This window comes from Pelecanus crispus, chromosome 10, assembly GCF_030463565.1.
Source record: "Pelecanus crispus isolate bPelCri1 chromosome 10, bPelCri1.pri, whole genome shotgun sequence".
Classification (NCBI taxonomy): Eukaryota; Metazoa; Chordata; class Aves; order Pelecaniformes; family Pelecanidae; genus Pelecanus; species Pelecanus crispus.
Genome location: NC_134652.1, coordinates 39,361,997 through 39,387,342, shown reverse-complemented (window position 1 = coordinate 39,387,342; position 25,346 = coordinate 39,361,997). Strand labels below are relative to the sequence as shown.

Sequence of the window (25,346 nt, the reverse complement as noted above, 5' to 3'; positions counted from 1 at the left end):
ATTTCACATCAAAACGAAGGCTATGAAGTCATCAAAGCCTATGATCACCTTCACACATTTCTCTCCCAAGTATGCTGAGCAGGTGTGGTAACAGGAAAGGAGGGAGAGCTTTTCTCAATACGTTCCCTCCCCCCACCCAAAAAAAAAACCAAACCAAAAACCAAGATCAAAACTTCAAACAAAAAAGGATTTTACTCAAAGGGAGAGGCGAGATGTACATTATCATTGTTTCCCAAAAATCAATCATCAAAAACCATTTTAGATTCAGGATCTAAAAATTCAAGTCTGACAGAAATGCCTTAACTCGACTTACTGAAGAATAAGTTGTTAGCAGCACATCCAAGCTTCCTACAACACAGAAACCATCAGCTCATTAAACGCACGTCCCATGAGACACAAATAAAGAAGTTTCAGAACTGCTCAGTTTGGTCACATTTCTTGGCAGGGAACTTCCCCCCCCCCCCCCCCCCCCCTCCTTTAGGCTAACGGCAAAAAGCAGCTCTAGAAAGATTTCTCTATCTAAACTCAATCTCTGGGCAGTACCGAAGACTGTCTGCTGTTGGGAAAAACTGAGAGGTATCTGTGTTTATTGTCAAGATAAACAAATTTTAGAGCATTTATTTGTTCTGTTCCAAGTATGTCCTGTGTTCAAATACCATCACTTTTATTATTTAGAAAAAAAACCTAACGTGTGCATATGCGCATGGGCTCACATTTAGCTGATCCAATATTCCTGGCGTCCCATTCTCTACTTTGAGATACACTACTGGAATGATATAAAGAGGTCAAACAAGCATTAAAGAAAGTTCTGTGATCAAGTCCCCTGGTATTGAAGCACTCTGCCAACCAGCACAGCCAGTAGGGACAGGAAGAGAAGCATGTCCAGGTTACAGTCATTACAGATAGCCAGATCAGGCTGAATTAAATGTGGCAACACACAAAAGCAGCACTGCCTTACACATCAGAAGTAACCTTTTTTAAAACCAGTTTAGCTAAATCAGCACAATCAGCTGCCAGTTTAATGTGCAGGTGCTCTGAATCTCTCCTGGGACTACACAGGAAACCTAAGCTTAGAATTCAAACCACAGATTCGTGAGCATTTCTTTGCTCATAGGGTTCAATCACTTGCACAGCCCCCGCGCGGCTCTCCTACCCGTGCTGAAAGCACACAATGTGCCAGTACGTCTGTGGGCCACATGGTGAACTGAAGATCACACCGCTGATCCTGCTAAAAATAACTCCCCCTCCTTTTGGGGGGCAAGGAGGCGGGGTACACTGCGCTCTCGTGGTCCCGCAGACAGTTGTGCTGATACAGCTGACTTGCTGGAGGTAGGGTAGAACAAGTAACAGGGACTGCTGGAAGAAATGTTTCTGCAACGTTACCAGGCACTAAAAAGAGATGCTGTGATGGAGCAAGACCCCCTCTGCGGGGTTTCTGTTTAAGAGCTGTCATCCTGGTCTGGCCAGAGGACCTAACGCGGGTTTCCCCTGGAGTGGGAAACAGCTGCCCCACTCCCTCCAAGTCTGAAGACAAAAGGCAGCATAATTCCTCTTCCAGCATTGTATCTTGCTTTCTTTTTTCCTTCTGTTTTACTCTGAGATCTGTCAAATCAAAGTTTCAGCTTTCTGCCAAAGGCAGGCAGTGTTGACTGACAACAGTAAAATGCAAAGTAGCCCTTTATCTAATATATATTCTATTTCATTCTCCTTTTCAAACCTCTCATGCTCACACATATCAGGTTTAATCCTCACACTTCTCAGACGAAGAGGGTCACTGGAATCAGTGTGGTAGCCTATTTGATTTTTGATAGGCTTTCAACGTGTTCAGCTAGTAACTGCAGAACAAGCTCATTATAAGCACTCCAGATATAAGAAAACACCTAAAAATAGGCTAAGTCAAACACAAACTTAAGAATACATATGGCCTACTTTGATTCCCGCTCCCCCCTCCCCCGCAATGTGCAGTTCCAGCTCTGGTAGCCTTTTCTTAAAAAGGACTCCCTAAGAAGGGAGGCTACACCGGCACTGCAGAAGGCAGAGCACGCTAACAACTTCGCCTGCTTTAGAGGCTGACGTCGTGGTTTCAGTGGCAGCTGAACAGACAAGAGTGCGCTGCTCCTCCTTAGACCCTCCTCTGCTCCCATCTGTGTAGTCCCACACTCTCCTTTCTGCCTGCTTTCTCATGCTTGGCAGACGATTCCACGAGCTAATCCAACTCCCTGACCAAGCAAAAACAACCCCATACTTACTTTTATATATATATATATATATATGTATCTCTCCTTGCTGGATTGGCGAGTCAGATCAACTCGCAGGAGTTCACAAAAACGCTGCAGTGGAAGGTAAGAGGTGGAGCTGACAGCAGCAGTGGGAGGTAGGGACAGGATGCCATTCACTGAATCACAGGTGAAATTCACAGCCAGAAGCAAAACAGAGAAGCAGCTCATCATAACTGTTAGGTTACAGCTAAGGAGAGCTGTATTCTGTCCGGCTGCGTCATGCAAACAGCTCTGCCACGGGCAAGGACAGAGGGTTTTACTACAGAGTAAGACACCCCGCGTTTCAACTGCAGCACCGATAATCCAGACTATGGCCTCTCACACTTCTATCTGAGTATATTGCCCAATTTTACCAGCACGGATCCTTCCACCTTCACAACCTCAGTCAGTACTAGGATGCTTCCACATCAAATGAGTGACAGGTTTTTAAAGGACCACATTAATATCAACAGCTAGTCTCATGCAAAACTAATAACTACTTGTATTTCCAGAAAGCACAAATATTTGCACGGTGTGACCTCAGCTCCTAAAGTCTGATAAGTAAATAACAAATCAGTGTACATGTTTACACTAGACATTTTAGATATGTTAGGTAATGAGAGCAAACTCAAAGCCTGCATAAGCCCTGCTAAGATTGCCTGGAACTGGAACTACAAAATTCAGAATTTATCATCATGCTATCCAAAAATAAACACATGCACTCAGCAAGAACTTGGGACTCATGAAAAATTACCAGAGTTGTGCCTTCCTAATTCACATTATAAAGCCTCCCTATATAAATGCAGTCCTCTTTTCCTTGTATCATCTCATCAGCTTATATTATTTAAAACATGTGGGACAGTCACACAGATTAAAAAAAAAAAAAAAAAAAATAGGTCAGGCCTGAAACAAAAGCCAAGCCATTCCATTTTATTAGCAGATTAAACATGCGGAACTGTAATTTTAAGTTCCAAGTAAAGCAACTTAATGAAAACATTCTGGACACACAGATAAAAACTACTGCAAATTGTTGCAATCTTTAACTACCATGTTGCCAAATGTCTTACTAAAACCAGAACCAACGAAAAAGTTTGTCAACCTGATTTGAAAATGCACAGAAAAGGACTATATTGCTTAATAATCATATGGAGTCAGATATATAAATCTAGGAGTTTTCTAACATCAGCACCTAATATAACAGTCCAGCATGTCTGAAATATTATTAGATGATGAACATTTGCAAATTCTAGTCCTTTCATTTGCGAAGATCCTGCTTTTGAGCAAATTTGTTCCTTTTCTGACACCGAATTTACATTACAAAACTCAGAAACATTTACTCATTTTCCTTTTACCTGCTGCATAACCACAATATTTACTACCTAAATATGTAAAGCCCAAGTATAAATAAGTGCACTAAATGTTAGTTATTCATCATTTGATTGCTGCCACCTATTGTTGTTCCAAACATGTTGCAAGGAGCTAACCCTTTTCTCCCCTTCTGCCTCAACGCAATACCATTACTCAGCTATTTTAAAAGCTTAGAAAGTTACTAACTCTTCACATACCGCATGTTATGTAAAGAAAGGAAAGCAGGGGAAAAATTAAGACACTGCAAAAAGATTTTTTCTTCTTCTGATTAATTTTGTTTGGTAATTCTACTGTAACTTCAAGTAAACACAGGAGACACAATTTCTGAATGAAAACCCAACCAAATCAAATCAGTGAAGATTAATTTCATCAGATTCCAGTATCAGAGAGCCCTAAGAATGCCTGTTTCACAGACTACCAATTCAACAACTTTACTAGTTTAAGAGATTTCAAAGCTTATGACTTCCAGCAGCATTATTACCACTTCTGTCTCTGCTATTGCTAAATATGCAACTGATAAGTCTATTTGGGCATGATAGCTGTAGAAGGAACAAATAAAGGTTGAAAATGAAGATGAATAAAGATGAATAAATCTAAAAAGATTGGCCGTAGGCAAGCCACTTCCTTTCCTATGCCCTTTCAGTTAAGAATTGATAAACGCCGGCAAAATTCAACAATGCAAACAAACCAAACAAAAGAATACAAGTAAACAGAACAAAATACTTTACATATGTAAATACACACATATATATACACACACACAAATATATATACACAAATGTTTTTTTTATATATATAAATTTTAAAAGGTGTGTATACACACTAATTTCTCCATTAATCTAAGTTTTGGCTTTACACTCATAAGAAAAGTAATTCTGGAACAGTCATTTCTCACACAGTCCATTTAAAATGATAATTCTAGGTTGCCGAAGGCCACTTAATTCTATATCCTCCTAAATGCATGCTGCTTCACAATGACATAATGTTCAGGCTCATCTGAAAGGTTAAAGAACAGGAAAAAGACACAAACTAATAAATCAGCCTAAAAAAAGCTTTAGTCTGCAGAGCTGTAAGTATTAAAATGGAAACTTTGCCACTGAACATAAAACTTGGGAGGGTCATTATTTCAAAATCTTAATTCTCAGAATATCATGTAAATAAATGAAAATTATTTTCAAAAAACTTGGGAGGTGAAAGAAGACCTCCCTCAAGTAGGCTGTGACTTCACCTGTCAGTAGTTGTCCTTCTTAAAGCCAGAACACAAACCCAAGTCATCTCAGTAAATTTTGGTCTGTTGCAAATTGATATGCCTCACCTCATCTGCTTTCTGCAACAGGATATTAAAGGGAAAGATGTCCTAAAGGCATCAAAATAAAGATACAAGTTAACATTTGCAAATTGAAGCACAGATCAGCCACTGGACCCAAAGGCACCTACATTAAGGTAACTCGATTGCCAGGTGCTGGCCATTCGGGTAGCCCAGCGTAGGCACACACGCCAGTTCCGCAATGAAGAGGAACTTGCAGCACACACGGGCGCAGAATGCTTTTGTTGATGCACCTAACTAGAAATACAGGAGCCTAAATTTCAGGAGACATCTCTGAAAACATGGGCATAGGTGTCCAAACTGTTTTGTTATTAAAGAAACATACTGCGTGTTTACGGCAATCATCTATGGGACCACTGCTTAAAAATACAATATTCAGACAGTTAAATATTCTCAAGCAAGGGGAAAGTACTGACGTGACAGAGTCAGTCTTGAGGCTCAAACAGGAAAATGGTGAATTCCTGCAAGGGGTGAATTACCTCTCCTGGCTAGCCATTTGAACTCTCCAACTCAGGTTCTTTTACACACAAATATCAAAGGCTAATTCCAACGCTTACTAATGGATCAAAGCATCACCCACTCCACGCAGCTGTTCCTTTGCATCTTCACTTACTTTACCGCCTTTATCTGTACACTAATGCTAACAATCCCTCATCAAAATCCATTTAAAACTTCACTTGGCTTTGAACCAATAGATCCAATTATACCTAAGTGGCTAAAATGGAACCTGGCACAGGTCCACAGTTAGCAGTTCAATCTCCATTGTACAGCAAAACTGACGTGAAAAGGCATCTCAGAGAGCAAACCCAGACAGAAGAAGTTGAGGAAAATTATGGAGTATATGGAAGATCTTTAAGCTAGCTGCCTCTAATTAAGAAGCTGTCAAAGTAGGGATGATACACCAAAGCAAAGGAGGACCTGCAGAAAAGGCTAGTTACAGTCAAAACCAGGGCTGTTGGGGAAATGGCCAAAGCTCACTCCGTTGACACTGCTCATCACAAATCACAACAGTGACCGAGACTAATATTATAACAAGGCACCAAGCCACATCTTTCATTTAGCTTCAGCGTCTGTCTGCTATATAATAAAGGCCTTCAAGATCAGCAATTAAGGTAGCTATACTCCCAAATCCTTCACTTTAAGCCCCTTGCCTGCAGTCTCAGAGCAGTTACACATGACCTTTGAGCTGGCCACACAGGCTGCTGTTGCTAGAAGGAGAAAGCCCTCCCCTTCCTCCAACTCTGCACATCCCTTGTTTCAGCTGCAGCCTGAGCACAGCAGCAAAACGATTCCTCCCACCCCGAGTGACAGAGAGGGGGAAGTCTGCAACAAGGAGCAGCAACCTCCCCTTCCAGGAGCAGCTGGAATTGCTAGGTTGTACACCAGGAACACACAAATATGTTTTCCATTAGACTCACCAAATTCTGTCTCTGGATTTGGAAGACCAGAGCATACAGATGACTGAACTGCTTTACGGGTAAGGAAGCAGCCTAAGCATACGTGCAGGCTAACACTAGCGACCGGGCAGTCGCTCCACAAGTCAGATCAGCTTGCATAGCCAAGTGGAAACTAACATATTCATTTGCACCATCAGAGTCAGTTTGGGGTCAAAACATGGAGCAGATCTGACTCCCAGCGCGGTACCCACTTACTAGCGCTGACAGAGGAGGCAAAAGCAGGACAGTGTCAGTGTGGAGGGGACAAGATGACTATTCCTTTCAGCAGCTGTCCGCAGTTAACTACCTTAAGATTAATGTGAAATTGCATCTTAAATCCCAAGAGAGGTGGATCCAGGAAACCCCCGTTCTCTGTTGGCAAAACTCAGCTCTTTGACATGCAATCAATACAAGGTTGAGATTTAGAGATACAGTGACGTACCCTGACCCTCTGTAAATCAAAAAGGATCCCAAACCTACACCCTATTCAGGCTCCGAAACACCTTCCTTACATTCTCCTCACCTATGGTGCCCTCACTTCTTAGCCTAAACAAACAGTAGTAAAGAAGCCAACAGCTCCAATGTTAAGGAATTCCAGCGTATGAGGAGTCAGACCCGTTGCCCAAGATGGAGAATTAACAATTGGGTGGAAATCTGGAATACCTCACCCAGGGTACAGGCAGAGAGAGGAAGAGAAATGGGGAGAAGGGGAAGAGAAGACAAAACTGGCTGGGTTCCCTCAGATAAAAGTTAATCCTGCAGTTATACCAAAGATTAAGAAAAGGATGTTGTGGAAAGCATCTGACAGTTCCAGCGCTCCAAGAGCAAGTGAAATGAACTGTTCACCTTAACTGCATCTTCTGAAGGGGACCTGCCTGCTTTTTGGACATGAAAGGATTCAATTACCCCAAGAAAAACAATTGGCAAAGGCATCAACTTGGATTGAGGAAGGCCTTGAGATCCAGACTAGAGGAACCTCGGGAAGAGCCTGACAAAACAGTACCACACACTGCCTCTTGTTCTGTTCCCAGGACATTCACCATCGACCACTGACAGAAAGGACAGGATGGGCCAGACCCACCCCCACCATCATTTACCCCCATAATGACACCACTGAGCAGCCAAACAGCCACCTCATCACACCTGTCCCCACGTGCTTGGACAGTTTGGGCTGTTGAGGTTTCCCATTTGCTGTGAGCTGAGCTAACTGAACTGAAGTAGCTTGAGTCAGCTGGGGCTGCAAACATCTCCGAGCAATATTCCACATCACGTCGTTGTAATAAGCCTAGCAAAAAACTCAAGACAATGTCTCTCTTTGCAGACAGGGGAACGGCCCAACCCATCACAGTTGTTGTACATCACCCTCCTCTTACTTTCTAATGCTTGCAAAGCTGTGCTTCAGTTAGTGACCAGTCAATGTTTTTAACATTAGTTTATTATAACTTGATACAGTGGAACAGCGCACATGTGGCTATTAAAAGACATAATTCTGAAAAGGATGTCTATACGTTTACCCTCCTCACATGACTCAGAGTATGAAGTGAAAGAGCACACTCACTAACCAAGAAAATTCAGTGGGAATACCATTACTTTCCACAGTAAAGGGACAAGGGAAATGAGAAAGCTTATCAAACAACAAATAGCAGAGAAGTCCTGTTCTTACAGGATATTTATCTCTTTAGGCACAAAGCTTAAAATAAGAGGCTGTAATGAAAATACTTCTCTTCTTTACCGTGATCAGACATCAATTTTCCCTTTGCTACCGTAAGACACTGTGCTGCAGTTCAACGTCCCGCTGTCATCTATCCTTCTCTTTTTTCCCTCCCACCCCATCCTCTTTTCCCTCATACAGGTCCTGGTTACTTGGAAGCAACTTCAGATAGACCCTGGCAGCTCATTCTAACCACCTCCATCTATTGTTCTGCTATCGTTTAACAGACAGCTTCCAAATCACACTCACGTATTTAAACACATTAAAATCCAAGATACAGCACAGCACAAGGAGCCAAGCGTTAAAGTCAGCTCTTCATCTTTCAAGCACTGGTGGTTTTTCTACAAACCAGAGAGCAGAAAACCCAGAAATTCTCAAGTATCTACTTCAGGAGCTGGCAGCAGAGAGGCAACAAGCCCTGTCTGACCAGAACTGACTCGAGCCACATGGATGCCCCTGCGCTGCTGCCAGCAAGCTGAGTTCAAAGAGAGGTTATTAGCCAGACGCAGCATGTCTTTGGTACAACGCTGCAGCCGAGGTGATAAATCCACAGCCCAGCGTGCTTCCAGCGGCTCTGCCAGGGTCAGCACAGGCCTGGCTTCAGCATCAGCCCTCACTCAGAGTCATCTCCTGTAGAGCTGCACCAAGATCTCTGCCCTGTAAACCCTCACGGTGGCTGTTCCGCAAGGATCAAGTCTCATGGCAAACACACCAAATCCACTCACAGGCTTGGGAGCACCTCAGCTAGCCAGCCCTCCAGAAACAAGGTTGCTGGGGGCCCGCTGTGGACGGACACTGACTGCATACAGAGCTAGGATGGGTGAGCAGGATTCATCAGCCTGACTTCAGAGAAAAGCTGGTGCTGGAAGCCTCACACCTGAGACAATGCACCTAAGCTAGCAAACTTGTCCAGGCCTGAATTTACACTTTTTTCTCAGCACCGAGCTGCTCCTTCTAAGCCTCCATGGCACTGTTAACACATTCACCCCAATAAATCACCAAAGGCTAATTAAGATTTACTCATGTTTGGGGAATGCAGCCCGCAGAGGGCAGCCATAAACAGCAAACAAGCTGGAGGGTCTGAGAGGCTTTCATCTTACAAACTAATGACCAAAGAGTTCTGATCTGGACTTTTTCCTCCCCTGCATTTCGTATGATTTTAGGCTCACTGAAATGCCCTAGGGATTCTTCCCCATAGCGCAGCTGTTATTCAAGTCTTACTCTCTGGGTCATCCCTACCACAGACATACCAAGGGCAGCACTGAAAATCAGCACGACATGTTGACAAGGAGATAGCAACAAGGAAACGACCACGTGGGGACCAGCTGAGGCTCTTGTCCAAGTCAGTAACTATTTTCAAGTTACAGAAAGACAAGTCCTGTTTTAGAAGTCAGCAAAAAATTAAAGATCAGATTAAAAGTCGATTCATCTATTTAGGTATTACTGCTCATGCACAACAGATACGGCCTCAAAATTACCCACCTTCTACCATTTTCAGATTCACCCTATTCTGGCAGAAATTAACAGACAGCTCAGACTGTTGGGTGTTTCTTCGCCATACAAGATGCTTCATTGCCATTTTAGCCTAAGTACCTGTGATTTTGAGGTATGAACTTACTGTTTACAATGTCACCTTGCAGCTGAAGAATTTGTGGAACAGGCATTGTGAGAATAACTATATCAAACTGTTCTGGCAGTCCCGTTTTCCTGGAGACTTCCCATTTGCCATCTCGGAGAGAGATGTGAGTGACTTGCTGTTCGTAGAAGACATCTGCACCTGCTTGGAAAAAGCAGAAGTTAAATACATGTAACAGTGAATTCCACAGGGAAAACGCAGAGGAGTTTCCCTTAGTAACTGGATGACTTGCAAACAGCGAAGCGCACAGACAGTCTCAGGGCAAAGTTTCACAAATTAGGTTGAATCCATTTAATAGCCAGCATTTGACATTAAGAGTGGATCCTCATCAGCTGAAAAGATCCCATCACTCCCCTGTGCTAGGGCTGGTACTCATGTGACTCCTCTCTGACATGACTGAGCTGAGTAAACAGATGGAAAACTACCAGCCACTCTCTTTGTCAGGTTAGTTTACTGTGGCTTTAGTGAGCCGAACCAATTCAGAGTGAAATCTGATGAGCGCAGGAGGCAGCACAGGGTAAGCAATCCAACCACATCCCCAGGAGCTGAAAAAGAGAGCGTTGCCCCTATTAGCAACTCTCATATATCAGAAGACAAGAACGTAGTTAATTATTTGCAAGATTACAGTCTAAAAAAGCAGGTAATTAAAAAAAAAGACAAAAACAATCACATAAAAGGAGCAAAGCTTGACTCCTCATAAAGCTAACATTTTTCAAACCAGAGTTAAATTAGTCACTGAACTGTGCAAGTGGTTCTGCCACATTACACCTAGTGCAGTAGTCACACAGTTTAAACTAGCAGATGATCTTCTCCTTCAGTCTCTTCTAAAGGACTTTCGACACAGTAGGTTCACATACGGCATAAGCGCCGATTTCTACAAAACACAGGACATAGCTCACCACCATGTTCACAGTTGCTCAGTTAAACAGCACAGTTAACTTAAGTGCACACTTGTGAAAAAACACCCAAACACTCACTTCATTCACGTTCCAACTCAAATCTCTTCTCAGCCACGATCTCACTCCCACTAAATTCTCTCTGTCCTAATTGTGTTAGGTCCAACTTTCATATGTTGAAGCCAATGGTGTAAATACAACCTTGGCCCCTGATCCTACAGCCGTTATATTTGTATAGAGATTTTTATATGCCAGCAGTGCGGCTGAAGCCAGTGAAGCGCTTGCAGGACTTGGAAATTTATACAGCTCACAGACATGTTTATCCATCTAAGCAACTTCAAGACATACATAAACAAACAAGGAATTTGAACATTCTCATTGGAGATTTAAATTTGAAAGACAGTTCAAGAACGCCATCAAAACCACAATCATTAAAACCTTTCATTTCATACAAAGGCATCTAAAAATTTACCTGACTGCTTTAAATAATACTTGACAACCGAGGACATGCCCTGGGGTGCCACATAATTGCACGAGCCTTCTTTCACCACCATTCCTTCAATGGGTGCAGTCAGCGGTTTCAGGATACCGTGAGAGAGAAGTTCCTCATAGAAGCTTGAAGGGAGCAAACGACACAGAGATGAAAATACCCTGCATGAAAACCCATAGCAGCTGTCGTTATTTTTCACAACTCTCCTGGTTTCGGCTGGGATAGAGTTAATTTTCTTCCTAGTAGCTGGCATAGTGCTGTGTTTTGGATTTAGTAGGAGAAGAATGTTGATAACACACTGATGTTTTTAGTTGTTGCTAAGTAGCGCTTATGCCAGTCAAGGACTTTGCAGCTTCCCATGCTCTGCCAGGTGCGCAAGAAACTGGGAGGGGGCACAGCCAGAATAGTTGATCCAAACTGGCCAAAGGGCTATTCCATACCATATGGCGTCATGCTCAGTATAGAAACTGGGGGGAGCTGGCTGGGGAGCAGCGAGCGCTGCTCGGGAACTGTCTGGGTATCGGTCGGTGGGTGGTGAGCAATTGCATTGTGCATCACTTGCTTTGTATATTATTATTGTTATTATCGTTATTATATTGTTAGTGTTATCATTACTATTTTACTTTATTTCAATTAGTAAACTGTTCTTATCTCTATCCAGGAATTTTTCTCACTCTTACTCCTCCGATTCTCTCCTCCATCCCATCGGGGCAGGGGCAGTGAGCGAGTGGCTGCGTGGTGCTGAGCTGCTGGCTGGGGCTAACCCATGACAACAACTAAAGTCAAGACCAGCCAAATTTTTGGATTTAGAGAACAGTTTTTAATGACCTCATACAACCTGTCTTTCAAGCCAGGCTACACACAAACAGGAACCATAGCTATAAAATGACAAAACCGCCTTGCTACTGTGCTGGGGGCTGGCCCTTTACGTGAGACCAAGGCTACCTACCGCGCCTGTAATAGAAACTCTTCACGGTTTGACATGACAGTTTCAGGACTAGCTGTGGCAGGGGCATATGTGACGGTTAGTTACAACTCTATCAGTACAAACTGCATCACCACTGTGGAGCGTAGGAATATTCCAGCGGCTGGATGCAAGTGCCCGAAACACACCTGCCATTTCCCCTGATTTCCACATAAATTTTGCATTTTGCTGTCACACCACCACCCCCTTCCCCAGCCAGGCCAAGCGCCCTGTGCCCCCAGCCAGCCCAAGCACCAAGGCCATCCTCCCCTGTCCCCACAGCCAGCCACCACCAGTTTTGGGGGCAGAGGGACCACATCCCCGCCAAGACACACCACCTCACGCTTCTTCTTTCCCACCTACCTTTCCTGTCACCTGCGGGGCTCTCAGGCAACTCTGAGAGGACAGAAAGCAAAGCCTGCCTTTCCTGCGGCGGGCAGATCTGCACCGCGGGTGAAAACCGCCGAGACACGACGCGCGTGGGCGGGGCGGGGCGGGGCGGGGCGGGCCGCGTCACTGCCAAACCCACCGGACCCCATTTTCCCACTTTCTGAGGCGGCCGGGAGGGGCGGGAAGCCCGAAGGCGGTGGGAGGCGGCCCGAGGCGGGGGGCGGTGGCCAAAGCCCGCTCACAGCTCGGCGACCGGTCCCGCCGCCCCCGGGGCCCCGGCTCCCCTCAGCGGCCGCGCGCGCGCGCGCGCGAGGCGGGGCAGGGGGGCGGGGCTCACCTGCGGCGCGGCCCCGCGCGCTCCGTCTCGAGGGTGACGTACTGCGCCCCCAGGTCGGCGGTGCAGGCGGCGTCCCGCGCGCTGCGGCTCGTGCTCATGCGGCCCCCTGCGCGACAGCCAATCAGAGACCGCCCCGCGCCGCGCCACCCCACGCCGCGCCACGCCGCGCCGCGCGCCGGGCCCCACCTGCGCCCCGCGCCTTCTCCCAGACGGTGACGCGGCCCAGCGCCGCCCCCCGCAGCAGCGCCGCGCAGGCAGCGCCCGTCAGCCCCGCGCCCACCACCAGCACCCGCGCCATGGCTCGCCCCGGCCACGCCACGCCACGCCACGCCCCCCCGGAGGGCACGGGCCCCGCCCCGGCCCCGCCCACCGGCGGGGCGAAGAGGCGGGGGAGGCGTGAGCCCGCGCCGGCGGCCACGCAGGCGTGCACAGGGACACGCCGGCGGGCTTGCACCCGTGCAGGCGCACCCCTGCGCGCGCACCCGTGCACTCGCACCCGTGCACTCACACACACACACCCCCCGGCACGCACACCCGTGCATACGCACACACTCACACGTACCCCTGCACGCACACGTGTGCACACACGCTCCGCCCTGCGTGCACACCCGTGCGCGCACACACCCCCGCACACGCACCCGTGCGCACACACTCACCCACACCTGTGCACGCACCCGTGCACCCCCCCCCCCGCGCACACACTCCCCTGCACACCCCGTGCACACAGGCCTGTGCACACGCATGCACACACATGCTCCCCCCTACATGCACGCCTGTGCACACACATGTGCACACGCACCCCTGCACACATACGTGTGCACACATGCTCCCCTCTGCATGCACACCTGTGCACACACACCCCCGCATGCACACATGTGCACACACGCCCCTACACGCGCACCCCCCTGCGTGCACACCCATGCACACACACACATCAACCCCTGCACACATAATGCGGGCACCCACCCACCCTTGCACACACCCCCATGCACACACACGCACCCCCAGGCACTCACACATGCACACATATGCGGGCACCCACCCACCCTTGCACACACCCCCATGCACACACACGCACCCCCAGGCACACACACACACACACACATCCACCCCTGCACACATATGCGGGCACCCACCCACCCTTGCGCACAACCCCATGCACACACATGCACCCCTGGGCATGCACACGTGTGCTTGCACGCCCCTGCATGCATGTGTGTGCACACACCCCACACACACACACACCCCCACAGGCGCCAGCCCTGGGGGGGCCCCAGTCCCCGGCCACCTCAGTGGCCTGTGGCCTTCTCACCCCACTCTGTCCTTGGCGCTCCTCCTCCTCCTCCCCAAAATGCCGGAGGCTCCTGTTGGCCCCTTGCTCCTCCCTCAGCCCCAGCCCCAGCCTCAGTGAGGGACACAAGTGACGGAGGGCTGAGGTGGAGGTGGGCATGGCAGCACAGGGACCCCCACGCAGAGAGAAAGGTCAGCATGGAGTATCGGCCACAGTGACCACAGCCTTTTGGGATGAGACTTCTTCACAAAGAAGTGACTGGTGCAACCTATGCACCAGGGATGTCCTTATGTCTAAGGGACACCTCCAAGCATTATAGCGGGACAACCCCCTACATGGAGGGGCTGATAACTGCTGAGCTCCTCTTCTCAAGGACGGTTGGATGCCAAGAGCTAAAGCCAGCAGAGATAAAGAAGCCTGTGAAAGGCCACGCTCCACCTTGCTGAGAGAAAGGGTTCAAGCAAGGAGCTGCAAGGAGTAAATAGAGCTCTTAAAATGACAGATCAGACACTGTTAATTGTGAAAATCCAACTGATAATCCACCAGGACAATCAGTTATGGGCAGCAGAACGTGTACATGAAGAACCAATGTCTTGCCAAAAGGCCTCTGCCCCCAGCGAGTCTTAACTGCTGTGCACCTACCTGGCATGTGTTGAGTTTTGAGTAGCATCGAGTGTCAAGTAACAATGCTTGGCCAACTCGGTAAACCCCCGATATCAATACAGGCTGGGGGTTGAAGGGATTGAGAGCAGCCCTGCAGAGAAAGACTTGGGGGTACTGGTGGATGAAAAGCTGGACATGAGCCAGCAACGTGCGCTTGCAGCCCAGAAAGCCAACCAAATCCTGGGCTGCATCCCCAGCAGTGTGGCCAGCAGGTCGAGGGAGGGGATTCTGCCCCTCTGCTCGGCTCTGGGCAGACCCCACCTGCAGCCCTGCGTCCAGCTCTGGGGCCCTCAGCACAAGGACATGGAGCGGTTGGAGTGGGGCCAGAGGAGGCCACAAAAATGACCCAAGGGCTGGAGCACCTCTCCTACCAGGCCAGGCTGAGGGAGCTGGGGTTGTTCAGCCTGGAGAAGAGGAGGCTGCGGAGAGACTTTAGTGCGGCCTTTCAGTACTTAAAGGGGGCCTACAGGAAGGATGGGGAGAATCTTTTTAGCAAGGCCTGTTGTGACAGGACAAGGAGTAATAGTTTTAAACTAAAGGAGGGGAGATTTAGACTGGATATAAGGAAGACATTTTTTACACTGAGGGTGGTGAAGCACTGGAAGGGGTTGCCCAGAGAGGTGGTAGAGGCCCCATCCCTGGCAACATCCCAGGCCAGGTTGGACGGGGCTCTGAGCACCCTGGGCTGGTTAAAGCTGTCCCTGCTCACTGCAGGGGTTAGGCTAGGTGACCTCTAAAGGTCCCTTCCAACCGAAAGCATTCTATGAGTCTATTATTCAATGAATAAAGTTCTGCAATGACATGACTGCCCTGGTAGACAAGGGGAGAGCCACGGATATTGTCTACCGGGACATCACTAAGGCCTTTGGCACTGTCTCCCATAAGATCACCATAGAGAAGCTGTTGCTGTAGGGGCTGGATGAGCAGACAGTGAGGTGGGTTGAAAACTGGCTTAATGACTGGACCCAGAGGATGGTGATCAGCAGTGCAAAGTCTAGGTGGAGGCCATTGACCAGCGGTGTGCCCCAGGGGTCAATACTGGGTCTGGTCCTGTTTAACATCTTCATTAACGCTCTGGATGGTGGGGCAGAGTGTACCCCCAGCAGGTTTGCAGATGACACCAAAGTGAGAGGAGTGGCTGATATGCCAGAGGGTCATGCTGCCATCCAGAGAGACCTCAACAAGCTGGAAAAATGGACACGAACATCATGAAGTTCAACAAGGGGAAGTACAAAGTCCTGCATCTGGGGAGGAACAGCCCCATGCACCAGTACATGCTGAGGGTCACCCAACTGGAAAGCAGGACCTGAGGGTCCTGGTGGACACCAAGCTGAACATGAGACAGCAATGTGTCCTTCTGCAAAGAAGGCAAATGGTGTCCTGGGCTGCACAAGGAGGACTGTCGGCAGCTGGTTGAGGGAGGTGACCCTTCCCCCCTGCTCAGCACTGGTGAGGTCAGACCTGCAGTGCTGGGTCCAGTTCTGGGCTTCCCAGTACAAGAGAAAGTCCAGCTGGAGAGACTCTGGCAAAAGACCACTAAGGTGTGATTGGGGCACCAGAGCATGTCTCCTATGAGGAAAGGCTGAGAGAGGTGGGACTGTTCAGCCAGGAGAAGACTCACAGGGGGAATTTCATAAATACCTGAAGGGAGGGTGTATAGAGAATGCAGCCAAGCTCTTCTCAGTGGTGCCCAGTGACAGGACCAGAGGCAATGGGCAAAAATGAAACACCGGAGGTTCCCTCTGAACATCAGGAAACACTTGTTTCAAGCACTGGCACAGGTTGCCCAGGATGGAGTTTCCATCCTTGGAGATACTCAGAAGCCATCTGGACATGGTCCTGGGCAACTGGCTTTAGGTGCCCCTGTGTGAGCGAGGAGGGGGTTGGACAAGAAGACATCCAACCTCAACCAGTCTGTGATTCTGTGATAAGCCATGTCTGCCATGGGATTGACTTCATCCCAACACCAGTCATGCAGAAATGCTCTGGAACTGGGTCTCATCCACCCTACTGAACAGCTTCTAGCATAATCAAAACCTGCCCACCTGAAGGTGCTACCCAACAGGAATTGCTCAAGGGTGTGACAGCTTCTAGAAAGTGTTGATGGGCTGTCTCCAACACCTGGAGTTTTCGTGTAACCATGCACGGCAGTAGCTTGTATTTTGCAAGAAGCTGTTGCTTGGTGTTAGGAAAGTGGGATCCCGAGATGCTGAGACTGGAGTAGATAGTGCTGAGGGGTGGTGGCATGTGTGCACCACCTCTGCCTGGGGAAAGATGGAATTTTCTGGGCAATGGTTACAGAAGACATCCTCCAGGAGGTGACAACCAGCAGTTTCTAAGGACATCTTCATTGGCCTGATAATACTTCTTCTTGGAGCCCACAGGCAGGATCTGAAGGATTTTCACCCTGCCTGTTGTTGTCATTGCAGAGCTGCCCCTCTCACCTTTAATGCACTGCCAGCAGTTTGTCCAGTAGCCACAATTCAGAAAAACAAGTTTGCATCCTGCCAGCCTTGAGGGTGGGCGACTGGGGAAAGTATTTGGATTCCTATCTTTACCTATCTGTGTAGGTGAAAGAAGTTCCAGAGAACTGCAGATAGGATCAGTGTGGTGTGAGGGACACCACAACTTGACCCTTTGGCATAGGCGTTTAGCAACAGATTGATGTAAAGTCCCTTATGTGGAGCTTGTTGCACCTGAGGGACAGGGCTTACCTGCTGTGGGTGTTGATGATACTTGTCTTCCATGGCAGCCCCTAGCTGGCCTCAAGGCAGATGTTGTTTAATAGGCACTTCTTTGAGAAAAGTTGGAGCCCCCTGTATCCCCTTCCCATGTGAGTTGCGGGGGAGTCATGGAAGAGAACATATGTTCAGCCTGAGGCTTCCTTATTTAAAAAAAAAAAAAAAGAGATTGACCGTATAACTGAAACTCGAACATGTAAGAGTTTAGCGCTGTGAATTCAGATTTGGTGGGAGGTTTTCTCTTCTTGGCACCGTTGCCCTGGGAAGAAGCATCAGGAGGTTGTGTCTTCCTCGTTAACACCTCCTACGGAGAGTACCAGTTGGCACCTTGCTCTGCACCCTGCCTACTGTGGATACCCTCTGACACCCCGTCTCTCTGTGCACCATGCTGATGGCTCAGGCAGCAACTCAGAGCTGGCCATTCTCTTTGGGCATCAGGTGCCTAGGACATAGAAGTGTCAAAGCTGAAGTCCACTGTGGTCCTAGGGCTCGGGACATCTCTGGCTTTGCATTCAGCCTTGCTCAGGGGCATGGGAAGTCCTGAATGGAATTCAGCTGTGGCTGCTTTCTTCTAAAAGACCTGCTGGACTGCATGGTTGTACATCTGCCAGTGGGCTGGGCAGGGGTTTGTCACTACAATTTACTTGTTTATTCATGAAAAGGAGGTTTCTCAAACCTTATAAATGTTTGGCCTATGACCAAATGGTCTGTACGTTAAATGTGCTTGGGAGTAGTTTATTGTACTGAATGGTTATCTGGATTCTCACTGCCAGCTTAATTTGCAGGAGAGTTCAGTAGATTTTCTTAAATGTGCATTTTCTTGCTAAATTGTGGTCTGGTAAAGGCAGGTAGGAAGGTAGTCATAGAAGAGTATTAAGACAGTCAAAGAATTGAGGCCAAAAGAGAAATATTAAGAATTAAGACAGAATCATTGGCAGTAATTTTATAGAAAATATTATTATTAAACTTGAGCACGATGGGTAGTGAAAGCACCTAAAGAAGAACAGTACATTGCAATGGAAAAAGCTCTGTGCTCACTGGTGAACATGCCTGAACATATGGACTGCTAGCAAAGAAAGCAAGAGTGTTGCAAGAAAGGGCTGCACAAGTTGGGTGAGAACTTTTGGATGTGTGACATGTTTCTGCTTTGGGGCCAAACACCTACCTGCAATATGTGCCGGTGGCAGGCAGCCCTGGATGAGGGCAGGGCACGATAATGCTCTGATTAGGAGCAGTAGCATAGCAGCCTTACTGGAAAGGACCTGGCAGGGGTTGGCGGATGCCAAACTGAACATGAGCCAACAATGTGCTCTCACTGCAAAGATGGAGAACTGCAGTCTGGGCTACAGGAGCAGACAGGTGGCTGCCTGGTCTCAGTTTGGTGCAAGGGAGGCCACATCTGGATGCTAGGTCCAGTTTTGGTCTGCCTGGTGCAAGAGATGCGGAGACACCGGTGAGGCCCCGTAGAGGCTGACAAACTGGCAGCGACCCTACAATGGGAGGTGGACAGAGCTGAGTTTATTGGGTCTGGCCATCGGGAGGCTGAGAGCAGTCTGTGAGCAGCCTGTGACTCCTCGGAGGGCAAAAGGCGATAGAGCCAAATGTCTCTCTGTAGTGGCACATGATATGATAAGGGAAAATATTTTTGCACCTTTGGATGTCGATGGTAGATGTGCGGAAATGCTTCTTTCTCTGAGGGGTAGAGAGCAGCCCTGGGATGGTCACCACTGGGTGATTTCCAAAAGCTGACCACTCAAAGCCAGGGCCAATCTGATCCAGTACTGGGAATAGTCTTGCTTCTAGTGGAACAGTGGATAAAGACCTCTAGAGATCCTTTCCCACCAACATTTCCTTGATGTCATGGCTATGTAATGAAGCTCAAGGGCCTCTCCTTGATCCCATTCAGCCTCTACAGTAATGATGCTTCAGCAAGAGCTGCATATGACCTTTGAGAGGCCTGAGAATCTTGCAAGACCTGTGACAATGTCTCACTCTTCAAATGCTATGGGACTCTTATGACTATGAGTGCAACCTTAGTCTTGCATCTTTCAGGGAGGACAGTGCCTCCAGATGAGTGTGACCAGAGTTGCCCTGCCCTTTCCCTGGAGTATAGACTTCTATCATCTGTTTCCTTGGAAGGTGAAAGTCAAAGGTGTCTTAGTGAAGTGTGGCTTCTGTACCCTAAAAGCAAGACACTCTTAACCTCCAAATCTCTAAAGGATGAACCAATGTTCTACTATGGCTATGTTTAAAGAGTGGGACCAATTGCCAAATCTAGGTGCATGCCTTGGACACATCTCAGGTCCCCTCCAGGTTGACAGCCAGAAGACATCTTTCCCTATTGAGCCTGCACTGTGATTTCCAAAGCAAAACAATCCGGGAAGGCAGGGCAGAAGACAGCCGCAGCCCTGACATGGGTGGTGGAGAAGGATAACTATCCCTGCCCACAGCGTGTATGTAGGATAGGGTGCTTAGGCACTCTTTGTACTTTCCTGTAAGGGTGTGAAGCCAACAGCTAAGCACCCACACAGCCACTCGCTCGCTCCACCCCCAACCCCCCAGTGGGACAGGTAGAGGGAACAGGAAGACCAAAAGTGAGAAAACTGGGTCGAGAGAGAGACAGTTTGGTTCTTCCTTATGTGCTGCTGTGTCTCCTGGGCTTTGATCAGTGAGCAGTGTTTCTCTCTGGATATCAAGTGAGCATCTAAGTGGTATGAAATCAAAACCTGGTAAGTGTGGATCTGATCTGAGGCTCCCCTGCTTCTGATAGCACTGACAGCGTGGATGTGTTGTTCTAGGCAAAGCGAGGATGTGGCTGGCTCTAGCTCTGATGTCCGTGGTCTATGGGATAGTATCTGGGCAATGCCTCTTTAATTTTCCATATTCTAAGAATCCCGAAGCATGGATGAACATCGTAATTATGATGGCACTGGAGCAGAGGCAGTAAGTGTCTGGGAAACAGCCAGAAGAAAATACTGATAGTTAAATACTACGTTTATGGATTACCTTGAAGGCAATCATCATGGAGCCTTGAAAACTTAATTCTTTGCTTTTTTTCTTCTTGAAGAATGAAATGGTCTCCTGGGGATACCCCAGTGAGGGGTATGATGTGGTGACAGAAAGATGGCTATATCCTTCAGCTAAACAGAATTCCTTATGGGAGAGGAAATGCTGGAAGCCAAGGTAAAATTGGTATCTGTGTCATACAGGAAACCCATACCTTAAGCTGTTGTCTTCTGACGGGGATACCATGGCTTGTGCAAGAGGGTTTTCAAGGTTCCTCATGGCTTGGTATCTGTAGCCTCGGTTTTGATCAATAAGAATTTGTAAGGAAGGCTGATCCCTTGCAATGATATTTTCTCACCCTGTGTGGAGACCTGAGCATAGGTGATGCCCCATGCACCCAACAGGCTGCAATCCTAGCAATGAGAAGCAGCCCATCCATCCTACCCACTGGTGCCTCACACACACCTTGGATTTTCTCTGGGAGCCTGGCCTCTAATATGTGGTCCTGCAGCCACATGGTAGATCAGCAGACTGGTTTGATACTCCTTAAGTTGCTTCCAGGGGACCTTCTTGTCCTGTGAGGAGTGACAACTGGGAGGGTCTAGATCCATTAAAAGGTGCATCTTATCCTATCACGTCTCCAGGCACCTCCATGTCTGCCTACAGGGCAGCCCAAGTTCTGCTAACGCTCGCGGCAAAGCCTCTTTGCCAAAAGTCTGCTGAGATGCAGAGCATAGGTACTGCTCTATTTGTGTCTCTGAAAATACCCAGTGGACAGTGTCCTTGGAGACAAAAGCAGATGCTGTGAGATGTCTCTGAAATAATAATATCGTGTTATGTATTACACATATTTATGATAGTAATGAGAGACTTGCCACAGGGTGTGGGAGACAAGGGTTCAATTCTCTTCCCCATCTCTGGGTGTTCAAACCTTTTCCCTCCCAGCCATGAGAGCATGGCTGAAGTAATGGTAGGCCAGATGGAAAAACTTATTCTGCCTCCTAGTGAAATTTGTCACTCCAGCAAAGAATGCATGAGCACACCTTGGTGGGATGTGGCTTGAGGGTGGGGAAGACCTTCCAGCATTGTTCAGGGGTTGGAGAAAATAAGGAGCATGGGAAGACTTTGGGTTTTTTTTATCCTGTCCCTCAGCTCTAAGTGTTCGTTTTCTTAATGATAGGTCATCTGCAGAGGAGGTGGGAAGGCATGATGGGGATAAAAGGCAAAGTGCTCTGAGATATGGTGTACCCAGTGCATCTGCTACATAGCAAAACTCTTTTACTGAAATCAAGGGGAACAGACCTACCTAACACCAACACAAACCTCCGTACACTTTGGCTGCCATAATTAACAAGGAAAAGAGTCCCTAAACTGTCTCAAATGATGACAGACAGAATTAAAAAAAAAAAAAAAAATGTAATCGTGATGCCTGTCTGCCAGGTCCAAGGCCTATTGCATTTCTGCAGAGTATGGAGTACTTTAATGGTCCTTTGTGGTCAGTCTTTTGTGTTGGTTGCTCCAACACATCAGTGGTATCTTTGTTGGTTTTGTTTTCATCCCTTCATGAAACGCTCAGCAGCTTCTTGAGCTGCTTGTACATTGTCAAGTAGAGTGGCCCCAAAGGAGTGGATCTGCAGAGAGAAACATTTGGAGCTGAGGACCCTGCATGCACAGCAGGCACATGTCAGGGGTCTTATTTCAGACTAGCTCCAGTCTTGCCCTGCAGCTCGAGTGCCATTAGCGGTCAGACTGTGGCAGAGATTCTCTTGGACAGCATCCAATTAAGCTTATTACCAATTAAGCTGATTATTTCTCCTTCTTCCCATTGTGGGCATGGAGAATAGTCACTATCAGAGCCCCTCTGACACTGAAATCGTGCTATGCTGCTGTCATTCTCTCTTCCCTAGGCTAAATGTACCCGGCTGTTCGCACATTACTTTGTAGATCATGGATTCAAATGGCCTCTTCTTGATATCTCCTGGACCCTCACCAGTTCATGCATCTTCTCTGAAGTGTGTGCCACAGGCTGTATGCAGAGCACAGCTTCTTCCTCGTGCGACACTCCTGCTCAGAGACCACAAAAGAACTTTGTGGTTTTTGCAGCAAGAACACACACACTCCATTTTCTGAAGTGCTGTTCCTCAGCGGTGTTAGTCTTCATTCTGTATATGTCCACCAGTTTTTCTTTTCTATGTGTAATTTTTTATAAAATTCTTTACTGGACTTCAGCTTATCTGATGAGTAGTGAGTGACAAAGAGCAAAACTAGGGGCAGTGAGCACAAATTACAGCCCAGGGGGTTCAGGTTGGAGGTGGGGAATCCTTCTTCCCCCAGAGCAGGGAGCAGCCCTGGGACACATGCCCAGGGAGATGGGGGGGGGTCTCCATCCTGGGGAGGGTCAGGTCCTGGCAGGGTCAAGCCATGGCCACCCTGACCTTGTATTGCTGATAGTCCCACTCCAGTTAGACAAGAGGCGTTCAGAGGCTCCTTCCGACCAACACATCTTTGATCGTATCATTTCAGGCCAATTCTTTGTCTACAAGGAGTATTTGAGTTCTAATCCCTTTTTCTAGAACATTTTAATTTCCTCCCATCCTGGTGTTAACCACAAACCATATAAACATAATCTTCAACTTGCCAGACTTCTGCTGGAAATACAACACAGCAGAGAGGCAACAGTCTAGGAAGTTCCTAGAGTGTGTGGAGGATAACTTCCTGATGCAGCTGATAAGTGAGCCTACCAGGGAACGTGCCTCACTTGACCTGCTGTTTACAAACAGAGAAGGACTCGTGGGAGATGTTGTGGTCCGAGGCCGTCTTGGGCTTAGTGACCACAATATGACAGAGTTCTCAATTCTTGGTCATGTAAAGAGGAGGGGCAGCAAAGCTGTTACCATGGACTTCTGGAGGGCAGACTTTGGCCTGTTCAGGACGCTGGTTGGGAAAGTCCCTTGGGAGGCAGTTCTGAAGGGCAAAGGGGTCCAGGAAGGCTGAGCCTTCTTCAAGAAGGAAGTCTTAAGGGCGCAGGAGCAGGCTGTCCCCATGTGCCATAAGACCAACCAGCGGGGAAGATGACCGGCCTGGCTGAACAGGGAGCTTTTGCAGGGACTCAGGGAAAAAAGGAGAGTCTACCACCTTTGGAAGAAGGGGCAGACAACTCAGGAGGAGTACAGGGATCTTGTTAGGCTATGCAGGGAGGAAATTAGAAAAGCAAAAGCCCAGCTAGAACTCAATCTGGCCACTGTTGTAAGAGATAATAAAAAATGTTTTTATAAGTACATCAACAATAAAAGGAGAGCCAAGGAGAATCTCCATCCTTTGCTGAATGTGGGGGGGAACATTGTCACTAAGGATGAGGAAAAGGCTGAGGTACTTAATGCCTTCTTTGCCTCAGTCTTTAATAGCCAGACCAGTCATCCCCAAGGTACTCAGCCCCCTGAGTTGGAAGACAGGGACAGGGACCAGAATGGAGCCCCCATAGTCCAGGAGGAAGCAGTTAATGACCTGCTACGCCACCTGGACTCTCATAAGTCTATGGGGCCAGATGGGATCCGCCCGACAGTATTGAGGGAGCTGGCAGAGGAACTCACCAAGCCACTTTCCATCATCTATCAGCAGTCCTGGTTGACAGGGGAGGTCCCGGATGACTGGAGGCTTGCCAATGTGACGCCCATCTACAAGAAGGGCTGGAAGGAGGACCCAGGGAACTACAGGCCTGTCAGCCTGACCTCGGTGCCGGGGAAGATTATGGAGAGGTTCATATTGAGTGCGCTCAACAGGCATGTGCAGGTCAGCTGGGGGATCGGGCCCAGCCAGGATGGGTTCATGAAAGGCAGGTCCTGCTTGACCAACCTGGTCTCCTTCTATGACCTGGTGACCCGCCTGGTGGATGAAGGAAAGGCTGTGGATGCCATCTACCTGGACTTCAGCAAGGCCTTTGACACAGTCTCCCATAGCATTCTCCTTAGTAAGCTGGCAGCTCATGGCTTGGACAGGCATACTCTTCGCTGGGTAAAAAACTGTTTGGGTGGCTGAGCCCAGAGAGTAGTGGTGAATGGAGTTAAGTGCAGTTGGCGGCCAGTCATGAGCGGTGTTCCCCAGGGCTCAGTTTTGGGGCCAGCCTTGTTTAATATCTTTATCAACAATCTGGATGAGGGGATTGAGTGCACCCTCAGGAAGTTTGCAGATTTGTCAGTAATTAATTGTAATTAATTAAGTTTGTCAGTAATTAATTGTGCTGGGCCTATGGCAGACATGAGATACACTTGAAAAATCTTGCCAGTTCAATGATGAAAACCAACTTTTGATTTTCCTCTTTTAAAGTGATTGCAGCCCGACAGAACTATGGTTTCATTTAGAGTATTGCATGTCCGAATTTGCTGCAGGGAGTTCAAAGCACTGCACTGAGAGTTTATGATGGGGGGAGCATGCATTACAGTCTTCGCTATAGACAGGTAAGCTGCTTCAAATGGCCAAGGTTGTGGTCTTCCCTTTCACTTACATGTTCTGTTCCCATTCATGCCTGGTGCAATTCCTCTGAATTTATTGTTCTCTCTTCACAAATTGGGCATGCAAGTAGCAAGTCAGCGGGACCTCTGCTTGGAACAACAGTATTTCATATTTTAAACTCTATTTTACAAAGACCTTCTAAATGGAATAATGTATTAGATGCTTTCTGCTTATCCAGCATTTTTGTTGGAGTCCATAGTCTGCCACAGAAAAGCAATAATAATGACTGTGTGACCAGTTACTATCTGAAACCTATAAAACTGAAGTCTCCATGCTGGTTGTAAATTGTCTAGCCATGATGGAAAGCAAGGTGCTAAGCCCTT

At 47.8% G+C, this 25,346-nt stretch overlaps 1 protein-coding gene across 1 annotated transcript in view; it reads right to left on the bottom strand.

The window, feature by feature from the left end:
- The window catches only part of RNLS (renalase, FAD dependent amine oxidase), a 77,310-nt gene extending 64,199 nt beyond the window's left edge, over positions 1-13,111 (bottom strand). The window contains exons 1-4 of the mRNA XM_075717601.1: positions 13,000-13,111; positions 12,814-12,919; positions 11,105-11,247; positions 9,719-9,877 (exon numbers count right to left, since the gene is read on the bottom strand). Of these exons, the coding sequence (XP_075573716.1) occupies positions 9,719-9,877; positions 11,105-11,247; positions 12,814-12,919; positions 13,000-13,111 (520 nt within the window). The remainder of the gene's footprint in view (positions 1-9,718; positions 9,878-11,104; positions 11,248-12,813; positions 12,920-12,999) is intronic.
- Positions 13,112-25,346: the final 12,235 nt, after the last annotated feature.